The sequence below is a fragment of the Canis lupus genome, chromosome 17 (genome assembly GCF_003254725.2).
Source record: "Canis lupus dingo isolate Sandy chromosome 17, ASM325472v2, whole genome shotgun sequence".
Classification (NCBI taxonomy): domain Eukaryota; kingdom Metazoa; phylum Chordata; class Mammalia; order Carnivora; family Canidae; genus Canis; species Canis lupus.
Window position 1 is genome coordinate 6,671,830 of NC_064259.1, and position 24,002 is coordinate 6,695,831.

General features: G+C 39.4%; 1 protein-coding gene across 1 annotated transcript in view; it reads right to left on the reverse strand.

Moving 5' to 3' along the window:
* The window catches only part of YWHAQ (tyrosine 3-monooxygenase/tryptophan 5-monooxygenase activation protein theta), a 37,406-nt gene extending 14,284 nt beyond the window's left edge, over positions 1–23,122 (reverse strand). The window contains exons 1-2 of the mRNA XM_025454691.3: positions 22,966–23,122; positions 22,217–22,574 (exon numbers count right to left, since the gene is read on the reverse strand). Coding sequence (XP_025310476.1) covers positions 22,217–22,510 — 294 coding nt within the window. The 5' untranslated portion in view covers positions 22,511–22,574; positions 22,966–23,122. The remainder of the gene's footprint in view (positions 1–22,216; positions 22,575–22,965) is intronic.
* Between the last annotated feature and the right edge of the window lie 880 nt (positions 23,123–24,002).

Sequence of the window (24,002 nt, forward strand, 5' to 3'; positions counted from 1 at the left end):
TACATTTTTCCAGATATTTTATACACTTAAAATCCATGTCCCCCCCCCTCATGTCACCACACTATACATTGTTCTATACCTTGCCTTTTCCATATAATAACCCCTCTGAGATCATTCCATATCCATTTATTTATAACTGCCTCTTTGTATATGGAACACTGCACTGTAGTCCACCAAATGGGCATACTATAATTGTTTAAATAGTCTCCGCTGATAAACATTTAAGTTGCTTCAAATCTTTTGATATTTCCAACAATGTACCAAATGTGCATTTTATCCTTAGGATAGAATGTTAAACTGTCCTTCCTGGAGGCCACTTCAATTTATAATCCCACTAGCAATGTTATGAATGTTCATATTTCTCAACATCCTCTGAATTCAAGAGTCTTATCAAACATTTTTTCTCTTTTCCAGTCTAGCCAGGGAAAAATATCAGAGTATTTTGCTTGTAGCTTTTATTATCAATGAAGTCAGAGATTTTTTCTACACTGTATTTATAACCTTTGCCATTTTCCTAAATTGATTTGTAGAAACTCTTTATAAGTTAATGATATGAGTTCATTTCCCAGATGTATCTTATATAAATTTCATGTAAAGACTGGCAATTAAATGGCATTTGTTAATATTTTTTATTATATTAAATCATGTAATACTACCAACATTTCTGACCAATATGAGAAGTACAAGTTAATGTGACTATTCAACTTTAGCACAAATAAAATACACAAACAGAAGACTTCTAGTTAAAATACAAGTCTGAATGTGTTTAATGATATGGTCTACCTGACCATATCAAATGGTAATACATCTTAAATGTTACCTGAACAGCAGTACATCAAATTAAAATGCACATACAGAAACATACACTCTTAGTATGAAGTACTTAAGAAATTTGTGACTCACTACCTTAAAATAGATGGACAAAAACAAGACTTTCTGATTCTGGAAATACAGTAAGACTGGGCAGACTTTCCCTTCTAAAAATAATCAAAATGCTAAATAGAAGCAAATAAAATAGAAAAACTACAACAGAACTCCAAAAGAAAAAAGGGGTATCTTGTGCTGGATAGGAAGATGAAACGAAAAGTAAAGTTTATAACACAGTGACAGTGGTGTGGGCAGGTAGTAGGGGCCATAGAAAAACTGCCTGCTGTTGCTGAGAAGTAGCAAGAAAGCAATTCCTTGGGCTTGTGTGGTGGGTGGGTACAGTCTCCCATAAAAAACTAAAATCCGAATCCATGTTCTGTGCAAGTGCTATTTAGATTTTTATTTCATACACAATGTATGAATCCACAAGCTGAAAATGTATGTAAAAATGGGTCAAAGTTCAGTGTGCCCAGCAGAAACAAATCACCAAAACCACTATAAAGACACTTCCAATCCAAGGCATACATAAGTTCCATAGAAAAAGCTACATTCATATTAAAAATGACAAAACTACTCAAGGAACAAATCCACCATTATGAAAGATCAGCACACAAACAAGGGACAGTTAGTATCCAAGAACTTAAAAAAAAAGTGTGTAATAAAACATAAAATAAGTTTGTTAAAAATGATTAAAGATATACATCTTAATAGTTATGGATAAAATAAATGATGCTGCCCAGGACTAGCTTCAAAAGGGGTGGAAGGGCGGATACCTGGGTGGCTCAGCGGTTTGGCGCCTGCCTTTGGTCCAGGGTGTGATACTGGAGTCCTGGGATCGAGTCCCACATTGGGCTCCCTGCATGGAGCCTGCTTCTCCCTCTGCCTATGTCTCTGCCTCTCTCTCTCTCTCTCTCTCTCTCTCTCTGTGTCTCTCATAAATAAATAAAATCTTTAAAAGGGGGCGGGGGGGAGGGTGAACTATTTCTGGTGGGTATATAAACAAGTATATAAACAAAACAGAATTCATAATTGCTGAAGTTGGGTAATGAGTTATTTAGAACATTCTCTATTTTTGTAGAAGTTTGAAACTTTTACTTGATTAAAATAACCAAAAAGGTTGGGGGGGGGGGGAGGAAACAGAAATTAGGGGGAAGTACAGGGTACAATAAATTAAGAAAAGGCAGCCTGAATTGAGGGGAGAAAGGGAAAAGTTTTTACAATTAAAAAAGAGAAAATCAGTAAAATGGATTTTAAGAAACTAATCAGAATGCAAAACAAATCAAGATGAAAAAATTATGTGTAAATCTAAGGATGCAAATAGAGAGGCCTAAAATATGTTTAGGGGTGCCTGGGTGGCTCAGTCACAATCTTGGGGTCATGAGATCAACCTCTTCATCAGGCTCCAAGCTGGGCATGGAGTCTGCTTAAAGATTCGCTCTCTTCCTCTTCCCCTTGCTCTTAAAAAAAAAAAAGTAAATACATTAAATAAAAATGTTTAGGATAATATGTGATTGGAATTCCAGAGAGAAGAGAAAGAATGAGGAAGAGATGATATTCAGGATATTCAGGAATAAGGCTGAGACTCTCCCAATATTAGTATAAAAGACAATAATCATCTTCAGATGAGAAAAGCACACTGAATCCTAAGCAAAAGAAAATAAAAATAAATTCATACCTAGACCATCATGGTAAAAACGAAGAATGCCAAAGACAAGAAAATTCTTAAAAGCAACCATAGGAAAAAAAAAAAAAAAAAGCAACCAGAGAAATGACATGTTACCTATAAAGGAAGAGACAGTAAGTATGCCCGACAGATGATTTATCTTTTTTTTTTTAAAGATTTTATTTTTTATTTTTTATTTTTTTTATTTTTATTTTTTTTAAGGATTTTATTTATTCATTCATGAGAGAGAGAGAGAAAGAGAGAGAGAAAGGCAGAGACACAGGGAGAGGGAGGAGAAGCAGGCTCAAGGCAGGGAGCCTGATGCGGGAATCGATCCTGAGACTCCAGGATCACGCCCTGGGCCAAAGGCAGGCGCTAAACGGCTGAGCCACCCAGGGATCCTGACAGATGATTTTTCATCAGAAAACAAGTCTCTTTGAGGTGCTGAGAAAAACACCTGTTGACTGCAATTCCTTAAACCAACAGAAGTACCATATATAAGCAGATGCAAAATAAATAATCTATCCAAAGATAAAGTTCCCACTCAGACCTTTACTGAAATAACCCTTTTAAGAGTGGGAAAGAAAAGTAATGGAATAAAAGAGAAGCCATCCATTAGAGTAATTACAGTAACTGAAATTTCAAGTAATTGAAAAATTCCTTGGTCTTAATCTGTGAAGTTTCCACTCTCCTAAAACTGGTTCCTAAAACTGTAACCAGAATTAGTATAAGATGCTAAATAACAGCACAGGTGTGATACATCAGGTTTGCAAAGGATAATATTTCAGATTACTTAGCAACACAGAGTTCTTTCATACTTAGTAGGTGCAAAGAACTGAGGCCATAAAAAGGACATGGGTCTCCCAACTCTTTTTAGAAAAATTTCAAAAAAAAAGAAAAAAAAGAAAAAAGAAAAATTTCTACATTTTTAAGTATAGTTAAGTATTTTTTCAACAAGTGTCTGCCTTTATGACTATACTTTCTAAAATCTGATGACTAACTATGAAATTTGCTACCAGGAAAAAATATTTCATCAGAATCATCTAGATCTCAAACATTCAATAGTTCATTTTAAGGTAACTGAGAAGGTGTGGGTTCATTTGAGCTATTTATTGGCATGACTTTAACCAAGATCTACAAGCTAATGACTCACAAATTTGCCCCTTGCCTATTTGGGTAATTTACTTTTACAGCTCTGTACCTCAGTTTACTCATCCATCAAACAGTTGATGCCAATCTCTGTTTCTTCACTGGGTTGTCATGAAGATCAAGTAAGTTAATTCAAATTGCTCAGAATACTGCTTGGTACATAAACGTCATCAAGCATACACCACCACATATATCTTTCTCTTACATATCAGACTTAGTGTTCTACATGCACACACATGTGCGCACACACAGAAACCTCTGGATGGGCCATTGGGACTTTAAACCCCGTAAGAAAAAATTAAATTTGCCTTGTAAACACAATCTGTTGATTCTCCCCCCACCCCTACTCCATTTTCTTAGGAAAAGCAAATGCCCTAGTTAGAAACCAGGGTGTCATCCTGATGTTTCCTTTGGCCTTACTCCCCTAGCCCTCTGATATTTAGTCACCCAAACCCGTGAATGTAGTTTTATCCAAGTCAAGATTTCATTTGGAAACCTCAGACAAGGGATCCCTGGGTGGCGCAGCGGTTTGGCGCCTGCCTTTGGCCCAGGGCGCGATCCTGGAGACCCGGGATCGAATCCCACGTCGGGCTCCCGGTGCATGGAGCCTGCTTCTCCCTCTGCCTGTGTCTCTGCCCCTCTCTCTCTCTGTGACTATAATAAATAAATAAAAATTAAAAAAAAAAAAAAAAAAAAAGGAAACCTCAGACAAATAAATAAGCATGGTATACTTTGGGAACATAGATCTCCTCTCTCCTTAACTATAAACCACTGAAGGAAAAGGGTTGTCTAGATTTGATATATAATGCTTTGTATAGCAAATTAATAAAAATGCAAGACTATAATTTGACATAATGGAAGATAAACTTTAAAAATAAGGATGAGTCAGTCAAAAGAACAGAGACGTGGAAAGAAAAAAGAATGAAGAAAACAATCCAATATATAGCCTAAGGAGTATAAATCATAGACAATCAACCCACTGAAAAATCCATGCCCTGCTGTGGAGATGATGGCCATTATACCATTGAACAGCAACAGAATTCCTCATTATAAGGTCACATTTACTAAACAATTTCCTGATGATGACTTCATTTCTACGTGAGTCTCTGCCTACTGAAAGAGAACATACTGGTCATGCCAACGCAAGTACTGCAATCTGTGCTAGTTATTCCTCACTATAAATGAATAATGTTCTTGGTTTTATACACCACATGAACTTTAAAAATTTTTTTTTAAATTCCTGAGAGACACACAGAGAGGCAGAGACATAAGCAGAGGGTAAAGCAGGCTCAATGTGAGATTTGATCCCAGGATCACAACCTGAGCCAAAGGCAGACATTCAACCACTAAGCCACCCAGGTATCCCCAGTCACATGAACTTGATTGCCGGGATCTATCCCTGAAAAAGGGTTCCCCCTCAGTGTGTCTGAGTTCACAAGGCTAAAGGCCATACTCTTATAATGCACTCGACAGGACGCCTGGGTGGCTCAGTCCATTTTGGGCCAGGTCATGATCCCAAGGTCTTGGGATTGAGCCCCATGTGGCCTGCTTCTCCCTCTCCCCCCTGTTCATTCTCTCTCTCTCAAATAAATATAATCATTTAGAAAAAAATAAAGTGGACTAAACTCATGCAGGTAGTAATACAGCCCTGCCAGCAGCCCATTCACACTCTCAACCTCTCTGTAGTGTTGTATGGTTGAGTATCCTCATATATTTGTAAATGAGTTTCTACCAAATCTCAAGTGCCTTCAACAGAAATGAATTTATTTCCAAAGCTGTTTCTATACTTATATTCCATATTTCTACTAATTATTACACCATCCTCTTCCCTCTCCTAGCTACCCAAAGCCATCAGCATTGCCTTTGACTTTTACTCTCCTTTTCCCATCCTACAGTCACCAGATGACAAGCTCAACTGATTCTGCGTCTATAATAGTATGCAGATCCATCTTCTCAGTCTCATTCCTACTCCTATTACCCGAGTTAACCATATCATTTCACCTTAACTAATCCAATCACCTAACTGATCTACCAGGCTTTAGGGTTCTTCTTTTTCTAATCCATTTTATACCCTGCTGCCAGATTAACCTTAAATTCCATTCTGGGTATTAATAATCTCCTGCTCAAAAATCCCAATGGCCTGTTAAAGAAAGAATAAATTTATAAGCCTAGCATTCACCATCCTCCAGAATCAGACTCTAACCTATAGCTTCTAACTAATATAAATGGTAACAAGATATTGATCCCCTCTGCCATCACAGCAACAGGATGAAGCTGGGAGAAAAATTCACTTTCCCCAGTATATCATATAAACATAGTTGTGTGCCATAACACAAAAACATTAGGGAAGCACTGTTCTGAGTGACTGATGTCCAATCTTATTTCTATCATCACCATTCCTTCAACAGCAGGAAGAGCATGGAGCAAAAATGGGGTGTCTCCCAAATACCTGAAGCAAAACATACTGGCAATCATTATGTTAGAAGCTGGCAATACAGCAGGTACTGGGGAGAAGGTGAAAAAGCAGAAACACTGAGTAATCTCTAACACTATTAAGAGGAGAGGGTACTCGGTCCATGAACACAGTCTTTCAACAGCAAAGCACCTATACAAAGGCTGGATGCAGCAGGTGTCAAACTAGTCATTAAGATCATCCATGGGATCCCTGGGTGGCGCAGCGGTTTAGCGCCTGCCTTTGGCCCAGGGCGCGATCCTGGAGACCCGGGATCGAATCCCACATTGGGCTCCCGGTGCATGGAGCCTGCTTCTCCCTCTGCCTGTGTCTCTGCCTCTCTCTCTCTCTCTGTGTGACTATCATAAATAAATTTAAAAAAAAAAAAATCATCCAACTATTGCCTTATGTTGGATTTCTCCGCTCACCAATTTCCAAATGCTAAAATCGGTTCTCCCTGTAAATCTGTCCATAGGCAATAAACACAAGACCATTATTCTCTGATCAATTTATAATCTTGCAGTTCCACTCTCAATGTGCCAGCAAATTAGACATGGAGCCCAAAACACCAATGGGACAAACCCTGGACTGTAAATGTACGCTATTGTTTTTTTGTTTTGTTTTGTTTTGTTTTTTTAATGTGGGGAAAAAAACACAGTGGGGAAATCCCTGATAAAGTATTATTAGACCATGATAACAATAGTTGTGTGTGTGTGTATGTGTTTTAAGATTTTATGTATTTATTCATGAGAGACACAGAGAGAGGCGAGACATAGGTGGATGGATGGAGAAGCAGCCTCCTTGCGGGGAGCTTGATGCAGGACTCCACCCAGGAGTGGAGGGTTACAACCTGAGCCGAAGGCAGATGCTTGGCCTCGGAGCCACCCAGGTGCCCCACAATAGTCACTATTTATTAAAATTCATACAACTCCAGGGCACTCATGAATGTGCATATGCATTCTTGGGAGAAAGAACTGATATTAGTGTTAGGCTAAAAACCACCATATATTCAAACTTTTGAAACATAATTCTAAAAGTAACAAAGACTTAAAACCCAACACTGGTTGGGATATTTGTCAAATTGACCAATCAATATTAATATGATTACTTTGTTATAATGAATTATCATCATGGTTAGAGAATTAATATGGATTCTTTAGACCCAAAGGGATATGTGCCACTGTAGTTACAATAAAAGTAAGAAGTAAGTCAAATAAGTCCATACAATCAAGCGGTTATTTTTGTGTGCAAAAGAAAGTAAAGAGCTAAAAGGGATAAATTAGAGGGGAAGGGCAGGAAAAAAAAAATCCAGGGCTCTCACTAAAAAGAGAGTAAGTTTAATCTATCTCTCTGTCCCAAATATTTCTAAATTCCTTCTCTTGGTCCATAAGATCTGTAGCCACCACCAACCCATTAGTGGGGAAAAATGATTACCAATGACAGTAGTATTGTTATCAACACCTGCTATAGGACAATGGTGCTTTTTAAGGGGCCAAGATGGCTTTTTGGTGAACACAGTTCACCCCCTCTGTTCCCCTAAATAATTAGTACTTTAGAAAACCCAAAACCAATAAAATGCTCACATGTAAGAATGTTCACCCTATCTTCCAACTCAGCTACAGAGCTGTTATGACTACAGTGGTAAAGACACATAACAGAAAGTTTTAGCCTCTAACAAATATCAGAGTGTCTATGAATGGCCATAGCCAGTATCAAAGAAAATCATGGTCTTTGTACCCTCAATTCACACAAAGCAGCTGAACCAATTCCAGGTATTATTATTGGAAACAAATGTAATGCCCAGTCCTTTATCTGTCTGTTATGTATCTTCATATTTTAGCAGCGGGATACTGAGTGGCCATAACAGCAAAGAGAGGAATTTTATACCTTCTGTTCAAAGATTCTCAAACTCTCTGGCCAAGATATACAGGTTTGGAATGACAGTTTAATACGTCCAACTGACTAACACTACTTTCCAAATTTGTCAATCTGCATAAAAAACAATTACACACACACAACCACAATATGCCAACATTTACAGATCAGTGCTACCAAAAGAACCAAGGCTAACACCAGTGTCTATTTCCTCCCCCTCAGAGAAACTAAAATTTACCGGTATCCAGAAAAAACTCTAGCCACTGATTTGCAAAGTAAAAGAAAAATGGTAGTGAGAAAACAGAGTTTTCCTTAAAAGGAAAAAAACCCAAACAAAACAGGAAGTCAATTTTTAAGTTTGGTCCTGACAGACATCCTGGTACCTAATAGAAAGTATGTTCTATTGATTAAAAACAGGTCAAAACTTCCTTGCTAACTTAGTATATGGGTCAAGTTTTGAGATATCCTAGGAAAACTACTAAAAAAAGATAATAGCATACACTAGCAAAGACACCAGTATACTTTCATATGAACTTTGTCTTCTGTAAGTCTGTAACAGATTGGATTAAGCCATTTCTACATCACAGAAACTATAAATTATTTGCAGACTAATTTTTCCCTCTATGGCTAACCCATGCCATCTACGTTTATCTCTGCGGCTATATATATTTATATATATATATTTATATATATATATATTTTTATATATATTTATATATATTTATATATATATTTATATATATATTTATATATATACAGTGCTCTAGTCTATGAGGTCTGTGACAGGGCACAAAGGGAAGAACAGAGTCAATAGGAATTTAAGAGACTGTGGTAAGAAGATTATTCTGCATTTGAAACTAAATGGTTTATTTATATGGCTTACTGATTATATTCAACTGAACTGGACACAGTACAAAAAATAACTTTGAAAAATATAGTAGTGCTTAAAGTATAGAGAGGACAAAAGAAAGATAAAGTCCTTATTCTTACATATCCTTAAAGCTTACCAGTACCGATGTGAATTGGTTACAATTTATTTTAGGGGCAGTTACTTGAGGAACTCAGGACACAGGTAAACTCCAGAGAGTATGGAATTGGGCCTCATTATTAGGCTGGGTGAGAAAGAAAATGTGTATTAACAATATAACACATTCTTACACAGGGGGAAGAGCACAAGCAACCTAAGAAAACAAAATTATTTGTGTTTCAAATATTTATCAAAATTAACAACTTCTGTGTTTCAAAGGACACTATCAAGCACATGAAAGACCACCTATAGAATGGGAGACTATAGAAGTGAATTATATAACTGATAAAGGTACAGTATTCAGAATATATAAAATACTATTACAACTCAACAACGACAATCCAGTTAAAAAATGAGCAAGGATTTGAATTGACAATTCTCCCAAAGACAGATAAATGGGCAGTGAGCACATGAAAATATACACAACACCCATTAATCATCTAGAAAATGCAAATCAAAAACACAATGGGATAGTACTTCATACGTACTAGGACTGTTGGCGAGGATGTATATACTTGAAAGTCTATCAAAAAAAAAAAAAAGTCTAGTGGAAATTTAAAATGGTGCAGCCACTGTGGCACTATAGCAGTTTCTCAAATGGTTAAACAGTGTTACCGTTATCATACAACCCAGGGATATAACCAAGAGAAACAAAAACATTTGTCCACACAAAAACATGTACATGGGGAGCCCCTGGCTGGCTCAGTTGGTATAGCACGTGACTCTTCATGTAGAGGTTGTGAGTTTGAGTCTCACATGGGGTATAAAGATTACTTAAAAATAATACCTCAGGGGCATCTGGGTGGCTCAGTTAAGCCTTGGTTTTGGCTCAGGTCACGATCTCATGAGTCGTGGGATGGACCCCCACATCGGACTCCATGCTCAGGAGGGAGTCTGCTGGAGATTCTCTCTGCCCTTCCCCCCCACTCATATACTCACTTTCTCTCTAAAATAAACAAATAACATTTTTAAGAAAAAACTCAAAAAAAAGCATACATGAATGCTCACAGTAGCATTATTTGAAATAGTCGAAAGATGGAAGTAACCCAAATGTCCATAAACAGAGAACTGGATAAAAAATGTGGTACATCCATACAATGGAATATTATTCAGCCATTAAGAAGTAACGGATGAACCTTTAAGACATTACGCTAAGTCAAAGAAGCCAGACGCAAATGGTCATAGACTGTAGGACTCCATGTGTATGATGAAATGTCCACAATAGGCACATCTACAGAGACAGTCAATCAGTAGTTGTTGGGGATGGGGGAAGTGGGACTGAGGAATAACTGCTAATATGCATGGGATTTCTTTCTGTGGTGATGAAAACATTCGGAATTAGATTGTAGTGTGCTGCACAATTTTGTGAATATACTAAAAACAACTTGAGTTATATGTAATTAAAAGATACATATGGGGACATCTGGCTGGCTCAGTCAGTAGTGTATGAGACTCTGGATCTCTAGCTTGTGAGTTCGAGCCCTATGCTGGGCATGGAAATTAATTAAAAAAAAAAAGATAAATATGACTGATATTCCAAGTCATTAAATAAAGACAGTGAAAAAAGATAGAAAGCTTCTCTAATATAGATAGTATCTGTAACTAAAACAAATTACTTTGCAAGCATTTCTTTGAAACCAGAGGAAGATTATTAAGTTTCTTTACAGGAAAAAGAGGAAAAAAAGGAAATTATCTGTATAGCACTCAATACTAGGACTTTAAAATATATGTAAAATATCACTAAAATTGAGTGCCTTGACTTTTTATTTTAGAAAATATTTATAAACAGAATAACAGCACACAAGATCAGATGATCAGAGACCACTTGTTAAATGAAAAACATTCAGAGTTTGAGAGATTAATTTTTAAACTCCATCCACCCCTTTAATCCTATTTTCCCCATAACTCTCTAATTATAAATTCTACCGCAGGAAAGATAGAACTATATCCTATGGATAAATATTTGTTTTATTTTATTGTTTTTAAATAAGTTCTACGCCCAACGTGGGGCAGCCAGCCAGGTACCTCCTATGGAAAAATATTTGAGAACCTATACTAACAATTCTTAGCAGGTCCCCCAAAGACTCAACAGATTTGGGGGCTAGATATTCTGCTTTGAAATCTTGAAAGAAAACTGATAGGAAACTAGTTCTATCAATAGCTGAAATAAGTTTTATAAACATCTGCCAGGCCATTTAGATTAAAACTAGAAATTCTCAGAAGTCTGTCTCAAAAATGGATCATTTAAGTGGTTTGTTTTTTTTTTTTTTTTGACATCCGCAGAAAGAGGATCACCAGTCTTTTTCTTCCTAAAAATGTACAGCTGGTTATAAATAACACAGAAGTATAGCCCTCACTTCTACCTGCTGGGTTATTCAAACTGCACCAGGTTACTCTGGACTATATATTAATTTATTTTAAAAAAGATTTTATTTGGGGGCACCTGAGTGGCTCAGCCAGTTAACTGTCTGCCTTCAGCTTGGGCATGATCCTGGGTCCCAGGATAGAGTCAGGCTCCCTGCTCAGCGAAGGGCCTCCTTCTCCCTCTCCCTCGCTCAGATAAATAAAATCTTAAAAACAAAACAAAAGATTTTAAGTAATCTCTACATCCAGTTGAGGCTCGAACTCAATCCCCCAGATTGAGGGTTGTATACTCCTCCAACTGAGCCAGCCATGTGCCTTTTTTTTTTTTGCACTATTTAAACACAGCAATAAATTAAAGATAAATCATAATAAAAATAATATAAAAATAAATGTCATTTTCTTGACATAGCCTTATCTCTGTGTAAAATAAATGAAATGCAAACTTGGATAAACAAAAGAAATTTGCCAAACAAATAAATACTGCCATTTAAATATTTTTACTCTTAAACTTAGCCATCCAGCCCAGCCAACACACACTACCTCTACCTCCTTCCCCCATCTACTGAAGTTGTTATTCTCCTAATAATTTCTCTAATTAAATGGTCCCCAATTTTTCTTCTACTTCAAATCTCTTGGCAGGTATGGGGAAGGAGGAGGAAAAAAAATTTTCTGGGAACCACCAGTAGTTTTATAAAGGCTCCCATCTCAATTTGAAGTCACTAAAACATAGTGCACCATTTCCCATTTTAAATGGCAGTCCCTGGATGTTTAAATGTATTAAAAAAAATTAAATGCGGTAAAACCTAATTTACATTAAAAATAACATTCATATAGCATGATTATATTAACTGGATAATCGATCCTGCCAAACTCATAAGTTTTTGACATCACCAAGAAACAAATTATCTGGTCTCTGTCATCAGCCTCCAAATAATGTAAAGCATTTTCTGATTAAAGGATGTGTAAACACTGTAACCTTTCTAACCTCTTCAATAGTCCATCAGAATTATGAGAGGACAACACATGCATGGAAGATTTAAAAAATATATTCCTGGGGTGCCTGGCTGGCTCAGATGGTAGAGTGTGCGACTCTTGATCTCAGGGTTGTGGGTTTGAGCCCCACACTGGGTGTAGAGAGTACTTTAAAAAAATCCTTAAATAAATAAATACAATATAGTTAAACACTTGGAAACAGTACCAAGCTGAAAGATCAGAACACCCCGCGAGCTAACAGCAGGTATCTAACACTGTAGTTCTTTTTTTTTTTGTTCTTTTTTTTCACTGTAGTTCTTAAAAGAGCAAAATTTTTCTCATCTGTTTGGTGGAATAAGCAAAATAAGGGGGAAAGTGGAAGTACTAATACTAGACTAATACTAGATGAGAAACACCAGCAAGAATAACTTGGCCAGTAAAAAGTCTAATCTGAACATCAGTAACATTAATTTAAGCATTTTCATGTCCTTATTTCCCATAGTTACCCGGACATTTAAAAACAGCAATCTAAGATTGTCCTTTAAGAAAAAGCATTTACATTAAATTTATAGAAATCCTTATAGTTATGTTCTTACTACTTGTACCACTATTTCCCCATTTCTCCAAGTAAAGTCTATGCAAACATACAGGAGAACATTCACAGTCAAAGTTGAAAGTCAGTAAACTAAGGATAACATACAAGTTTAGTACTAAATCCAACTGGAGTAAAAGGTCCAGAGGACAGAAAGATCATAGAATACAGGTCATGTGAATAGAAGAACTGTGAAATGGATACTGAAGATCTGTGTGTAGACAAGTTTCACTGAGGTACTTCAACCATGCTGGCTAACATCTAACCTATCTCCAAAAGCTGTGTAACTTTCAAACCTAACTGCACAAGTTTGCAGTTAGCTAAACCTACATATTTCATTCATACTAATTCTGCTTTTGGGTTGGGAATTCATGAGTGAAAAGAGATATCATCTTAGCCTTACATTACCATTCTCAATTTAAGTAAGCAGAAGTCATTCCAACACACCATTCTTTTTTTTTTTTTTTCTTTTCTTCAAGAATAGGGGCTCTTTATTACTCAATTATCTAAAACCGACTTTTCCTTTTTCTTGGTTACCAAGTCTGAGCCCCTTCCTGAAATAATTCCTAAAACCTATATTCCTAAAATAATTTAAGGGATGAAGGGATGAGACAATGAGAAGGGAGGGGAAGGTTTTACAAATTTCATTATCACCATATATGAATGACAACTACTCAGAAAACTGCTCGATCACCCAGTGATGATCATAGTGATGATTATCAAGCTTCAAAGCAGAATCTCCCCAGGGTATTAGTAATTTTCGAAGTGCAGTCTGGGGGCCTTTAGTAGTCCCCCTTCCACTCTTTGGGGAAGGAGCACAAAGTCAAATCATTTTTACAATACTAAGATGCTATTTTGCTTTTTCATGGTCACTCTTAAGATGAGTAGGGTTAAAAAAAAAAAAAAAAAAGGTTGAGTAGGGTTTTCCAGCAGCTCTAAGAGATGTGATACTACAATAGACATAACAAAGTGATGCCACTATTTGTAATTCCACTTATATGAGGGAGGTCTCTAGAGTAGTCAAATTTAGAGACGGAAAGTAGAATGGTGATACCCAGAAGAGAAGAATAAAGGAGTTCAGTTGGAGAAGATGAAAAAGTTCTGGAGATGGATGATGGTGATGGTTGCACAAAGTAAACATACTTCATGCCCTAGAACTGTACACTTAAATATTTTTTTTAAGATTTTATTTATTAATGAGAGACAGAGAGAGAGAGAGAGAGACAGAGACACAGGCAGAGGGAGAAGCAGGTTCCATCCAGGGAGCCCCATGACATGGGAGACATGGGACTCGATCCCAGTCTCCAGGATCATGCCCTGGGGCCAAAGGCACGCGCTAAACCACTGAGCCACCCAGGGATCCCGGAACTGTACACTTAAAATAGTAAATTTTATGTCAGATATATTCCACCACAATTTTTATTTATTTTAATTATTTTTAAAGATTTTATTTATTTATTCATGACAGACACAGAGAGAGAAGCAGAGATATAGGCAAAGTTAGAGAAGCAGGCTCCCCGCAGGGAACCTGATGTGGGACTCCATCTCTGGACTTTGGGATCACACCCTGAGTGGAAGGCAGATGCTCAACCACTGAGCCACCCAGGCACACATCACAATTTTTAAAACCACACACTATTTCTAATGAGTTTATTATTCCAAATGCACTCTAAATGGATTACAAAATTCTCACTTTTAATTTCTAATAATGTAAACACCTACGGGTATAATATACATGAACAAAAGCTTTTGGGTTCCACAATATGTTTAGGTTTGCAAAGATGTCCAGAGTCCAAGAAGTTTGAAAACTACTGCCCTAGCGGTACGGTTGGCTGGCTCAGTTGGTAGAGCATGAGACACTTCATCTTGGGGTAGTGAGTTTGAGCTCCATATTGGACAAAGAGTTTACTAAAAACAAAGACAAAAGACAAAAAAACAAAAACAAAAACAAAAACAAAAACAAAAAAAAACACTGCCCTAGAGTATTGGTCAATTATGTAAGTCTTCCACTGTACATCATAACTCCATCAATCTAATTAATATTCATCACCAAACAAAAACAAAAGCTCACCTGATGCCAAGTCTATCAGTCCTTTCTGAGGTGGATACTGATACCTTTCCATACCTGCTCATACCTTGACAGCAGTAAGACCTAGGTTTCAGTTTTTCTTGCCATAGGTTTTATTTTTACTTTTTTAAAATCGTATTTATTTATTCATGAGAGACACATAGAGAGAGGCAGAGATATAGGCAGAGGAAAGAGCAGGCTCCCTGCAGCAAGCCTGATGTGGGACTTGATCCCAGGACGCTGGGATCATGCTGTGAGCTGAAGACAGACGCTCAACCACTGAGCCACCCAGGTGTCCCATTCAACCACAGCAGTGTAAAATATCATACCCCTAGTTCACAACAACTACCAACTACAGCGAACATCCCTATACCCACTACCCAGATTTTACCATTAACCTTTTGCCATATTTGCTTTATCACATACCCATCCATTTCTATTAATGGACAGTTTCTACGTAAACTGAAGACACCAGTACGTGCATCACTAGTTTTCCTTACTTTTGAAACAAAATTTACGTACGATGAAATGCATAAATGTTAGGTGTACATTTGGTGAGTTTTCACAAATGCATATACCCGTGGAACTCAAACCCATACCAACATAAAGAACGTTACAATCACTACAGAAAGTTCCCTCCAGTCAAGTCCATCTCTGCCTCCATCCCCACAGAGGCCACTATTCTGACTTTTCACCCACAGACTACTACTGCTTGTTCTAGAATTTCATATAAATGGGATTACATGATGTACTTTTTGGTAAATCTTCCTTTACTTAGCATGTTTTTGAAATTAAACTATCTTGTAGTGTATAGCAACATTCCATTCATTTTTATTGCTACATAGTATTCCATTGTATGAGTACACCACAGTTTACCCACTTTACCGTTAATGGACTCTTGCCAGTTTTTTGCTCTTAGAATAGAACTGTTAATATAAACATTCTTTTTTAGGTCTTTTTCTGGACTTACATTTTCATTCTTCTTGTGTAAATACCTAGGAGTGGAATTTCTAGGAGGAAAAAACCCTTTTTAATTACAGAAAATTTCAAACATACACAACAGAGAAAATAGTATAATGGATTCCCATTAAAGCCAGCTGCATCTATATTGATTCATGAACTCTCCTGTTTCATTTATGTCTTCACTCATTATTTTGAAGTCCTAGATACCATCACCATCATTTTGTTTTGAAATACTTCAATATGTAAAAAATGTTTTTAAATTTGGTCATATTATTTATCATGAAGGATTTAAGAAACCTTCATCATTGCTTTACCTATGGATTAAGAGTTTAAGTAGCAGTGAATGAACTTTAATTTTTCTTCTCTTCCTATCTTTTATTTTTATTTATTTTTTTAAAGATTTTATTTATTTATTCATAGAGACGGGGCGGGGGGGGGGGGGCAGAGACACAGGCAGAGGGAGAAGCAGGCTCCATGCAGAGAGCCTAATGTGGGACTCATCCAGGGTCTCCAGGATCACGCCGCCCTGAGCTGCAGGCGGTGCTAAACCGCTGTGCCACTGGGGCTGCCCTCTTCCTATCTTTTAAATGAGGTCTTCTCTACCACCCCTCCTTACTACCTAGAGTCAACAGGAAAAAGATATATTCTGTTCTTCCTCTGAAGGAACTTAAACACAAAACCTGGTATTGAGAAATATCACCTAAGAACATCAATATGATCAAGCCGATCACCCAGTTGTTAAGCATCCTAAATTAACTAATCCCATGCTATGGTACCATTTTAGAAGTGAAACTGTACATGAGACTTAAAAAAAAAGTCTGGTAACTAGCCCTTTCTGAGAACAAAGGCAGTCCTCATTACCTTCAAAACTGAACAAGGAGGTAAAATTTGAACTCTTCCAGTCACTAGATTTTGGTTATCCTCAAAAACCTATCTGTCTTGGAGAGTATAAGGGGAAATGGCCATTCTCAACAATTGCTGGTGACAGCGTAAATGCATACAATCTTTTCTGAGGGCTATGTGGAAAAAAGATAAGCCCATCTTTTGATTTGGAAATTTCACTTCCTAGCATTTAGCATCCAGCAAAGATGTCCTTCCCAGTGTTGCCTGTAATAGAGAAAAACTGTTTACAACCTAAATGTTCAATAGGGCATTAGTATAATTATGCAACATTCAAATAAACACACACCAAGGATTTAAAGCCCGGAACCACATATGCATATGCACATATGCGTAACTGTATATATACATATACACTAGCATACATGGCAGTTATGAATGAGAGAGGAATATTTGCTGTTCATCAATTTTAATCACCTATTCCTAATAAATTTCACTATAATTTCAGTTGCATCTTTTTTCTCTGTGCCAAGTTTTTCAAAGAGCAAAGCTTAGAGCTTTGGAGGCAACCATGATGTACATCCTTGAAAATACAGGACTCAATGATTAAGTTCCAGAAAAGTGAACTATAGAGTCAAAATAGTACACACATGATATTAACAAGGGAAAAAAAATGGACTGAAGTCTAGACAAAGGGTTCTGACAAGATGTCAATGTTAATAAAAACCCAAAGAGAGGCCTTATACAATCCAGTACAACTTAATATTGTTCACTTTATTCATGTTCCAGCCCAGTTTCTCAACGCTGGCATTACTGACACTTTGGGCTGGGAAATTCTTTGTTGTTGTGGATCTTCCTGTGCATATGATGCTTAGCAGCATTCAGGCCTCTAACTCACCGTATGTTAGTAGCACCCCTCCCTTCCCATTCTTGACAAGCAAAAACTGTCTCCAGAATTTGCTAAATGTACCCAAGAAGGGGTGTGTGTGCGCGTAAATTCACCCTGGTTGAGAACCACTGATTTAACTTTACACTTGTATGTCTGAATACACAGCATTCTAATCCATCTCACTATTCAAAAACAACTCTTGGCTTCAAGGAGTTAACAATTTAAAGGCAAGAGTCAAGAAGTTTTAGAATTTTATTGCAATATCCTGTGTAAGAGGAGGGCTTCAAAATTATAGACTGGAGTTTTGTCCACTACAGACCTATCTTTCTTCCTTCACAACGTACAGACATAGTGGCTTATACTAAACTGTACAAATTCCTCAAAACAGAGATTCACACTGTAATCTTCAGTCAGCTACCCTGTATTTAGCACTAAACAGGTTTTATTTAATCTCATCTGGAGTCCTACCACTAGGGTTCAAGTCCCCGCTCTACCATTTACTAGTTTTGTGATACTGACCAAGTTCTTTAACTTCCTTATGCCTCAGTGCTCTCAACTTTAAAACAGAAATAATACTATCAACTTAACTTTACAGGAACAAAGGGAGTATAAAATGCTTAAAACAGTACTTAGTGTATAGTAAATGCCCAATAAATATCAGTTATTTGATATTATTTTAACTACAAGCCTATTAAGGCAGGCACCATCATCACCAATTTATAGATGAAGAAACAGGTCAAGAGATTTAAGAAACTTGTTCATGGTCACAAAACTGTAATGCTATGGTGCAATTATTCAAAAAACAGTACCTATGATTCCACAGCCCATAATTTTTCCATTATGTAAATAAAACTACATTAAGTATCAAGAGTAACATATCAGTCTTACTTCAAAATAATAACACAAGACACATTTTCAGTAAAAGATTATTTTAGAACTCTTTAACTAAATTCAACCATATTACTGAATTAAAATTAAAGTCACTTGCTTTTGCACATGGACACAGACAACTTTGTTTCTATATCCCGTTTCAAGTGATTCTTATTTATATACACCTTAGTTTTAGACATTTATATTTTATACCGAAGCAGATTATTAAGATTAGTCTACTAAAAGACCATCAACACCCAAGGATAACATGGGGTTGCCTGTGACAGAAATTATCATGTGTACATTCTCTAAGTGTCTTGTTCTTACTCCAAGGTCACTGACTTCGCAAATGACAGATTTCGTTCCCAAGTCTCAGAAGGCTCTAGTGAACCTTTTGGTTTCTTTGATTTGCCCTTACCTCACACCTAAGTTCTTAATGACTCCCATATACCCTAAATATGCTATTTACATTGCCTGGTTGTCATGTAACTTATTAATCTTTCTTGATTAAACTTTGCTACTCCCAATAAACCAACAACTCATGCATCATCTCCTCCTGAAACCATTTCCACACTGTTGTTAGTTTTCCAACGTTTCATACACTGTCAATGACACGTTCTTCAACCTGGACTCTAGAGTTGGGAGAATGTCAGAACAGAGGTTGAATGGCTAGGTCCTAGAGAACTTTCTAGTCCCCAAAAATGAGAATGAAAAGGGACTCAAAACTAAGCCCAACCCTCTGGTTTCACAAATAACACTGAGACACCAGTAACAGGTGAAATCTCTAACCTCTTTTAAGATACTATGAAGAGTTTGGTCTTGGCCATTTGGGCCCTCTTACCCTCCTTTGCTCTTACAATTACTCATTTGGATTTAAATTTTTTTTCCTGCCTCCCCAGTTCAGTGTCCTCTCTCAATAGAGTGATTATCAAGAGTTAAGCGCTGTACATCATGGTCATTTTGAGTAAATAGTCCAAATAGTTTCACCCCAACCTGCTACTCTATAAAGGAGCCAAGAGCTTAAGAATCTCTATTTAGAACTAAAGTTTTGTCTACCCTTCAGGTTACTCTTTTACTAGTCTTCTATAACAAGTCAGTTTCACTTAATTTTTCTCCACACCAAATTCATCTTCTTGTTCACCAAAGGAAAAAAGAGGAAATTTCATTTTAGCACCCACGTTCAGAAATCTCATGTTTCACTCTTTTTTCCTCATTATTTTGGTAGACTCTGCATTAAATTACTAACTTATCAATCATCAGACTCTTGCTCACTAGTTTATCACTTCCTCCTCATCTGTCAGTTCAGATTACAAGCTGGTAATTAGCACTCAAATCATGAATTCTAGATGCTGCCACATGTACGCCATTCAAAAACCTTTGATGCCTCCCTGGTCAACCAAATGAAGAAATTTCACTCTGACATTCTCTTAAATGATTTCTACCTCGCTTTCTTGATTCTCCTCCATCAGAGCTCATTCCAAAAACCACGCTTTTGTAAAGCCTTTCCTGGGGTTTCCGTTTCCTTTGAACCACACAGCATTTTTTGTTCATAACCAACTTACGGAAATTATACATTTGGGTATTTCTCACATGCACTCCTTATTACAAATGATTAGAGGAAGAAAATCTATGGTTCCTAGTCTTGTTCCTCCCCATACTGCTTAGCAAAGTGCCATGCACATACCAAAGCTCTCAAATACAGTTGCCAACTTGAAGATGGGCTTTCGTAGGATTTCTTTATAGCCTGGCCATCAAATCTAATTAGTTACTTAAGCAATTTTGTTAAAAAGAAAAAAAACACTTTACTTACACCCTGGTGTCTCCAACTAATCAAACTAAACTTTATTTCACTTGGTATATTAAAAAAATTGTCCTCATTTCAGGGGTTCTCTCCTATTGAAATGATCTGTATGAAAGTCTAGAATACTTAGTGTCTCTTTCAAGTCACTTGTCAACAAAGCAAAACTCTTTTCTCCTCATGCCATCATAAAAACTAAATTTCTAAGAACCATAAAATAAAACAAATATTCCTTTGACCCAGAGTTCACTTGCTTTTTGGAAAACAGGAAAAGCTCTGTGGTAATTCTGAATTGCTGCAAGGTAAGTAACAAAACGCAAAGTAATAACTGAACAGAAAGAGGATGAAACAATGCCGTGAGAGCCACCAAACTACTACACATACACACACAAAAAAACTTCTCCTTAACATATGGAATTTGTACGAGTCTTCCCTTGATAATAAAGTCTATGTTGTCAATAACCATTACCATATGCTATTTAAGTCTGCCATCACTTTCAAGTTGGGAAATTTCTTGAAGCCAAGTGGCAGCAATTCAGTTCAAAAAGCTTTCAAAGTGCCTCCTCAATGCCAGGCAGGGAGTGGAAGCTAAAGAAACCTATAAATACAACATAAAGTACACTCTCCGCATTGCCGCTTTACCTCCTATCTCCGGTAGCCATGATTCAGACCAGATCACTCATTCTTTGTATTATAAAACTACCTTCAAGAACTAAAAAAAAAAAAAAAGGAAAAGAAAAAATTTTCCTGCCGCACCTATCTGATGGGGCAGGGAAAGGAAGGTCGGGAAGGAAAGAGGCATTTTCTCTTCTATTCCTTCCTGAATAATCACCAATCTAGCATGCTTGCCTTTCAAGCCCTCCTAAAACATCAAAATTCAGTAGGCCTTTTGTAAAAGTGGTACTTAAGAATAACACTCCGGGATATGATGATAGCATTTAAAATTTAAAAACTTGTTACCGATCAAAAGATCCAATGCCATGACAAAGCTAAAAATGTTCTCACTAATAAGAGTGAATCAGAGCAGTTACCTACTCCACCCAATAGCCACCCTTGCTAAGACTGGACAGTTTGAAACCTGGAAAGCTTTCTTGCCTGCTCCAGAAACGAATTTGATTTGATACATTAGCGTTTAAGTGTAACTAAGTAATAGCAAGAAAATGTTACCAGATACTGAAATTTATCAGGACACTCTGTCCTTTAGATTTATCTGTACCTTTTTCAGCTACAGAACTAGAACTCTCGCCACCCCCTCCACTGATTTTTTTTTTTTTTTTAGTACGGAAAAGCTCCACGGATACTCTTGCTTGAAAGATGAGCTACCTGTTCAGATTTCTGAAGTACAAATTCCCGTTACTAGCTTTGCGAGGAAAACCTATTCCACGCAGAAGTGTCTCTATCGAAAAGGTGCCTGCACGTTCGTTCGAAAAGGCTGGAGCCTGCGAGCTGATGCCGCACATTTCAAGGCTTCCGAGATCTCAGCCCGCGGATGAAAATGATGTTCAGTCTTGCACAGACCTACTTGGATGTTTCAAAGTTGCACGGTTCGGGAGCAGCCCATCACCTGGGCAGAGATCTGCTTCCCCACCACCACCACCACCACCACCACCCCGCCCTGGAAAAGCAGCTTTTTGAGTCTCACGAAGCGAAACAACCACATCTCCAACCGTCCACGCGTCCGCAGACAATCAGGCAAGCCCCGGCCCACGTTTCTTTCCCCGTCCCCGTGAAATTCTCAATGAAAGGCTTTCACACACAAAAGGACCGGCTCCCGCCACCCCTTCCCTCCTGCGCAGCTCGGACGAGCGCGCACGAGCGCGGACTCACCAGCACCGTGGTGCAGATGGACCTCAGCTCGGACTCCACTTTCTCCCGATAGTCCTTAATCAGCTGCAACTTCTTGTCCGAGGTGTCGGTTTTCTGCTCGATGCTCGAGATGACCCGCCAGGCGGACCTGCGGCCCCCGACCACGTTCTTGTAGGCCACCGAGAGCAGGTTGCGCTCCTCGTTGGACAGCTCGGCGCCCTGCTCCGTCACGGCCTTCATGCAGGTGGCCATGTCGTCGTAGCGCTCGGCCTGCTCGGCCAGCTTCGCCTTCTGGATCAGCTCCGTCTTCTCCATGGGGACGCGGAGAGGAGAGCGAGGGCGAGCACCGACCCGGATCGCGAGGAGGCGTGCGGACGGCCTGCGGGCGGAGAGGCGGGGGCGGCGCCCTCAGACAATGCGCCCGCCGCCCCGGGCCGCCCGCCCCGCCGCCCCTTTTGTCCGTCCCCGCACGCGCCGCCCAGTTGAATTTCCCTCCCCCGCCCACGCTCCCCGCCGGCGCCCGGGAGGCCGAGGGGCGCCCCCCGCGGAGGCGGAGGCGGCCCGCGCGGCTCGGGGGTGGGGGGAGGCAGGGCCGCGCCCGCGCCCGCGCCCGCCCGGCCCAAGATGGAAGCGGCCGTTGGCCCACACCTTGCCGCCAGAGCCGACCCGAGGAGCGCGGCGTCGAGGCCGCCCACTCTCGCGGGGCCGGCCTCCCGCCCTGCCCTCGGGCCCGGCCACCGGGGACGACCCGGGGCGACCGCGGCGCTCACCTTCACGTCTCCGCGGCCGCGGCGCGAGTCCCACCACTTTGATCCGCTTTGGGCTTTAGCCGAGGACCCTCCCGTCTCAGCCTACCCCGGAGCCGAGGGGCGGGGCGCCGCGCCGCGGCCCTCGCTCCTGTCGCCCAATGACGCGCCGAGCTGCTCCCGGGAGTCCCGCCTCCGGCTCCGCGGCTGGCCAATGAAGGCTGAGCGCGCGGAAGGGGGCAAAGAGGGCGGGGCGGGAGGGGAAGCGGAGGCTAGGAGGGTGGGTCGGCTTGGGCAAGTTCGGTTGGCCGGCAGGCTGCGGCTTCGGCCACGGGGTTTCCTCCAATTAGATCCAGGGTAAAAGGACGTCACTGTTGCCATGGCGATGCTGTTACCAACTCCCCTCAGCCTCCCCGCCACCCCCAGCGCTTGTGGGTGCGGCACGGGAGCGGGAGGTTCGCACCACCTCTGCCGCCGTAGCAGCGTCTCCTGCTGCAGCAGCGCTGCAGATCGTGCATTGCATCTAGTGCGTTGCACCTAGCGGGCTAATGCAGCCGCGGCTCCACTCGGCCCTGGCGGGGAGGACCCGCGAGGCTGACCTAAGCGGCTCTTTGGTTGCACAAGCCCCTTTCTTTCCTCCACCTTCCCATTCGTGACAAAGGTTTGGAGCTCCAGACGCTGAACGCAGCCTTTAATGACGTTGCGATTGGAGCTGCGAATTAGAAATAATCCCATCCCCGTTAAAGAGGAATTTGTTCCAGGAGAAAGTCGCTTAAGAATGTGTCTTCGTGATCAACTCGAGTTTTCAGGCGGGCACCCAAAACCTAAAATTCTCTTGTAAAACCCCCAAGAAAGTCCAGGCAGGTCTCTCGGGCAATGGCCAGATATTCTAATTTTATTCTGACAGTCAGGATGTTTTGGAGAAAAACACACATTCAACACCCCTCCCCGCCCAAAGCAGCTGTTGTTATATCTCTTCCTCGTCTTTGCAGGTTATGCATCTAAATACATGTTTTTTCCATCTCGTTTTATGTGTATATGGGTTTTGTTTTCTAGTATTA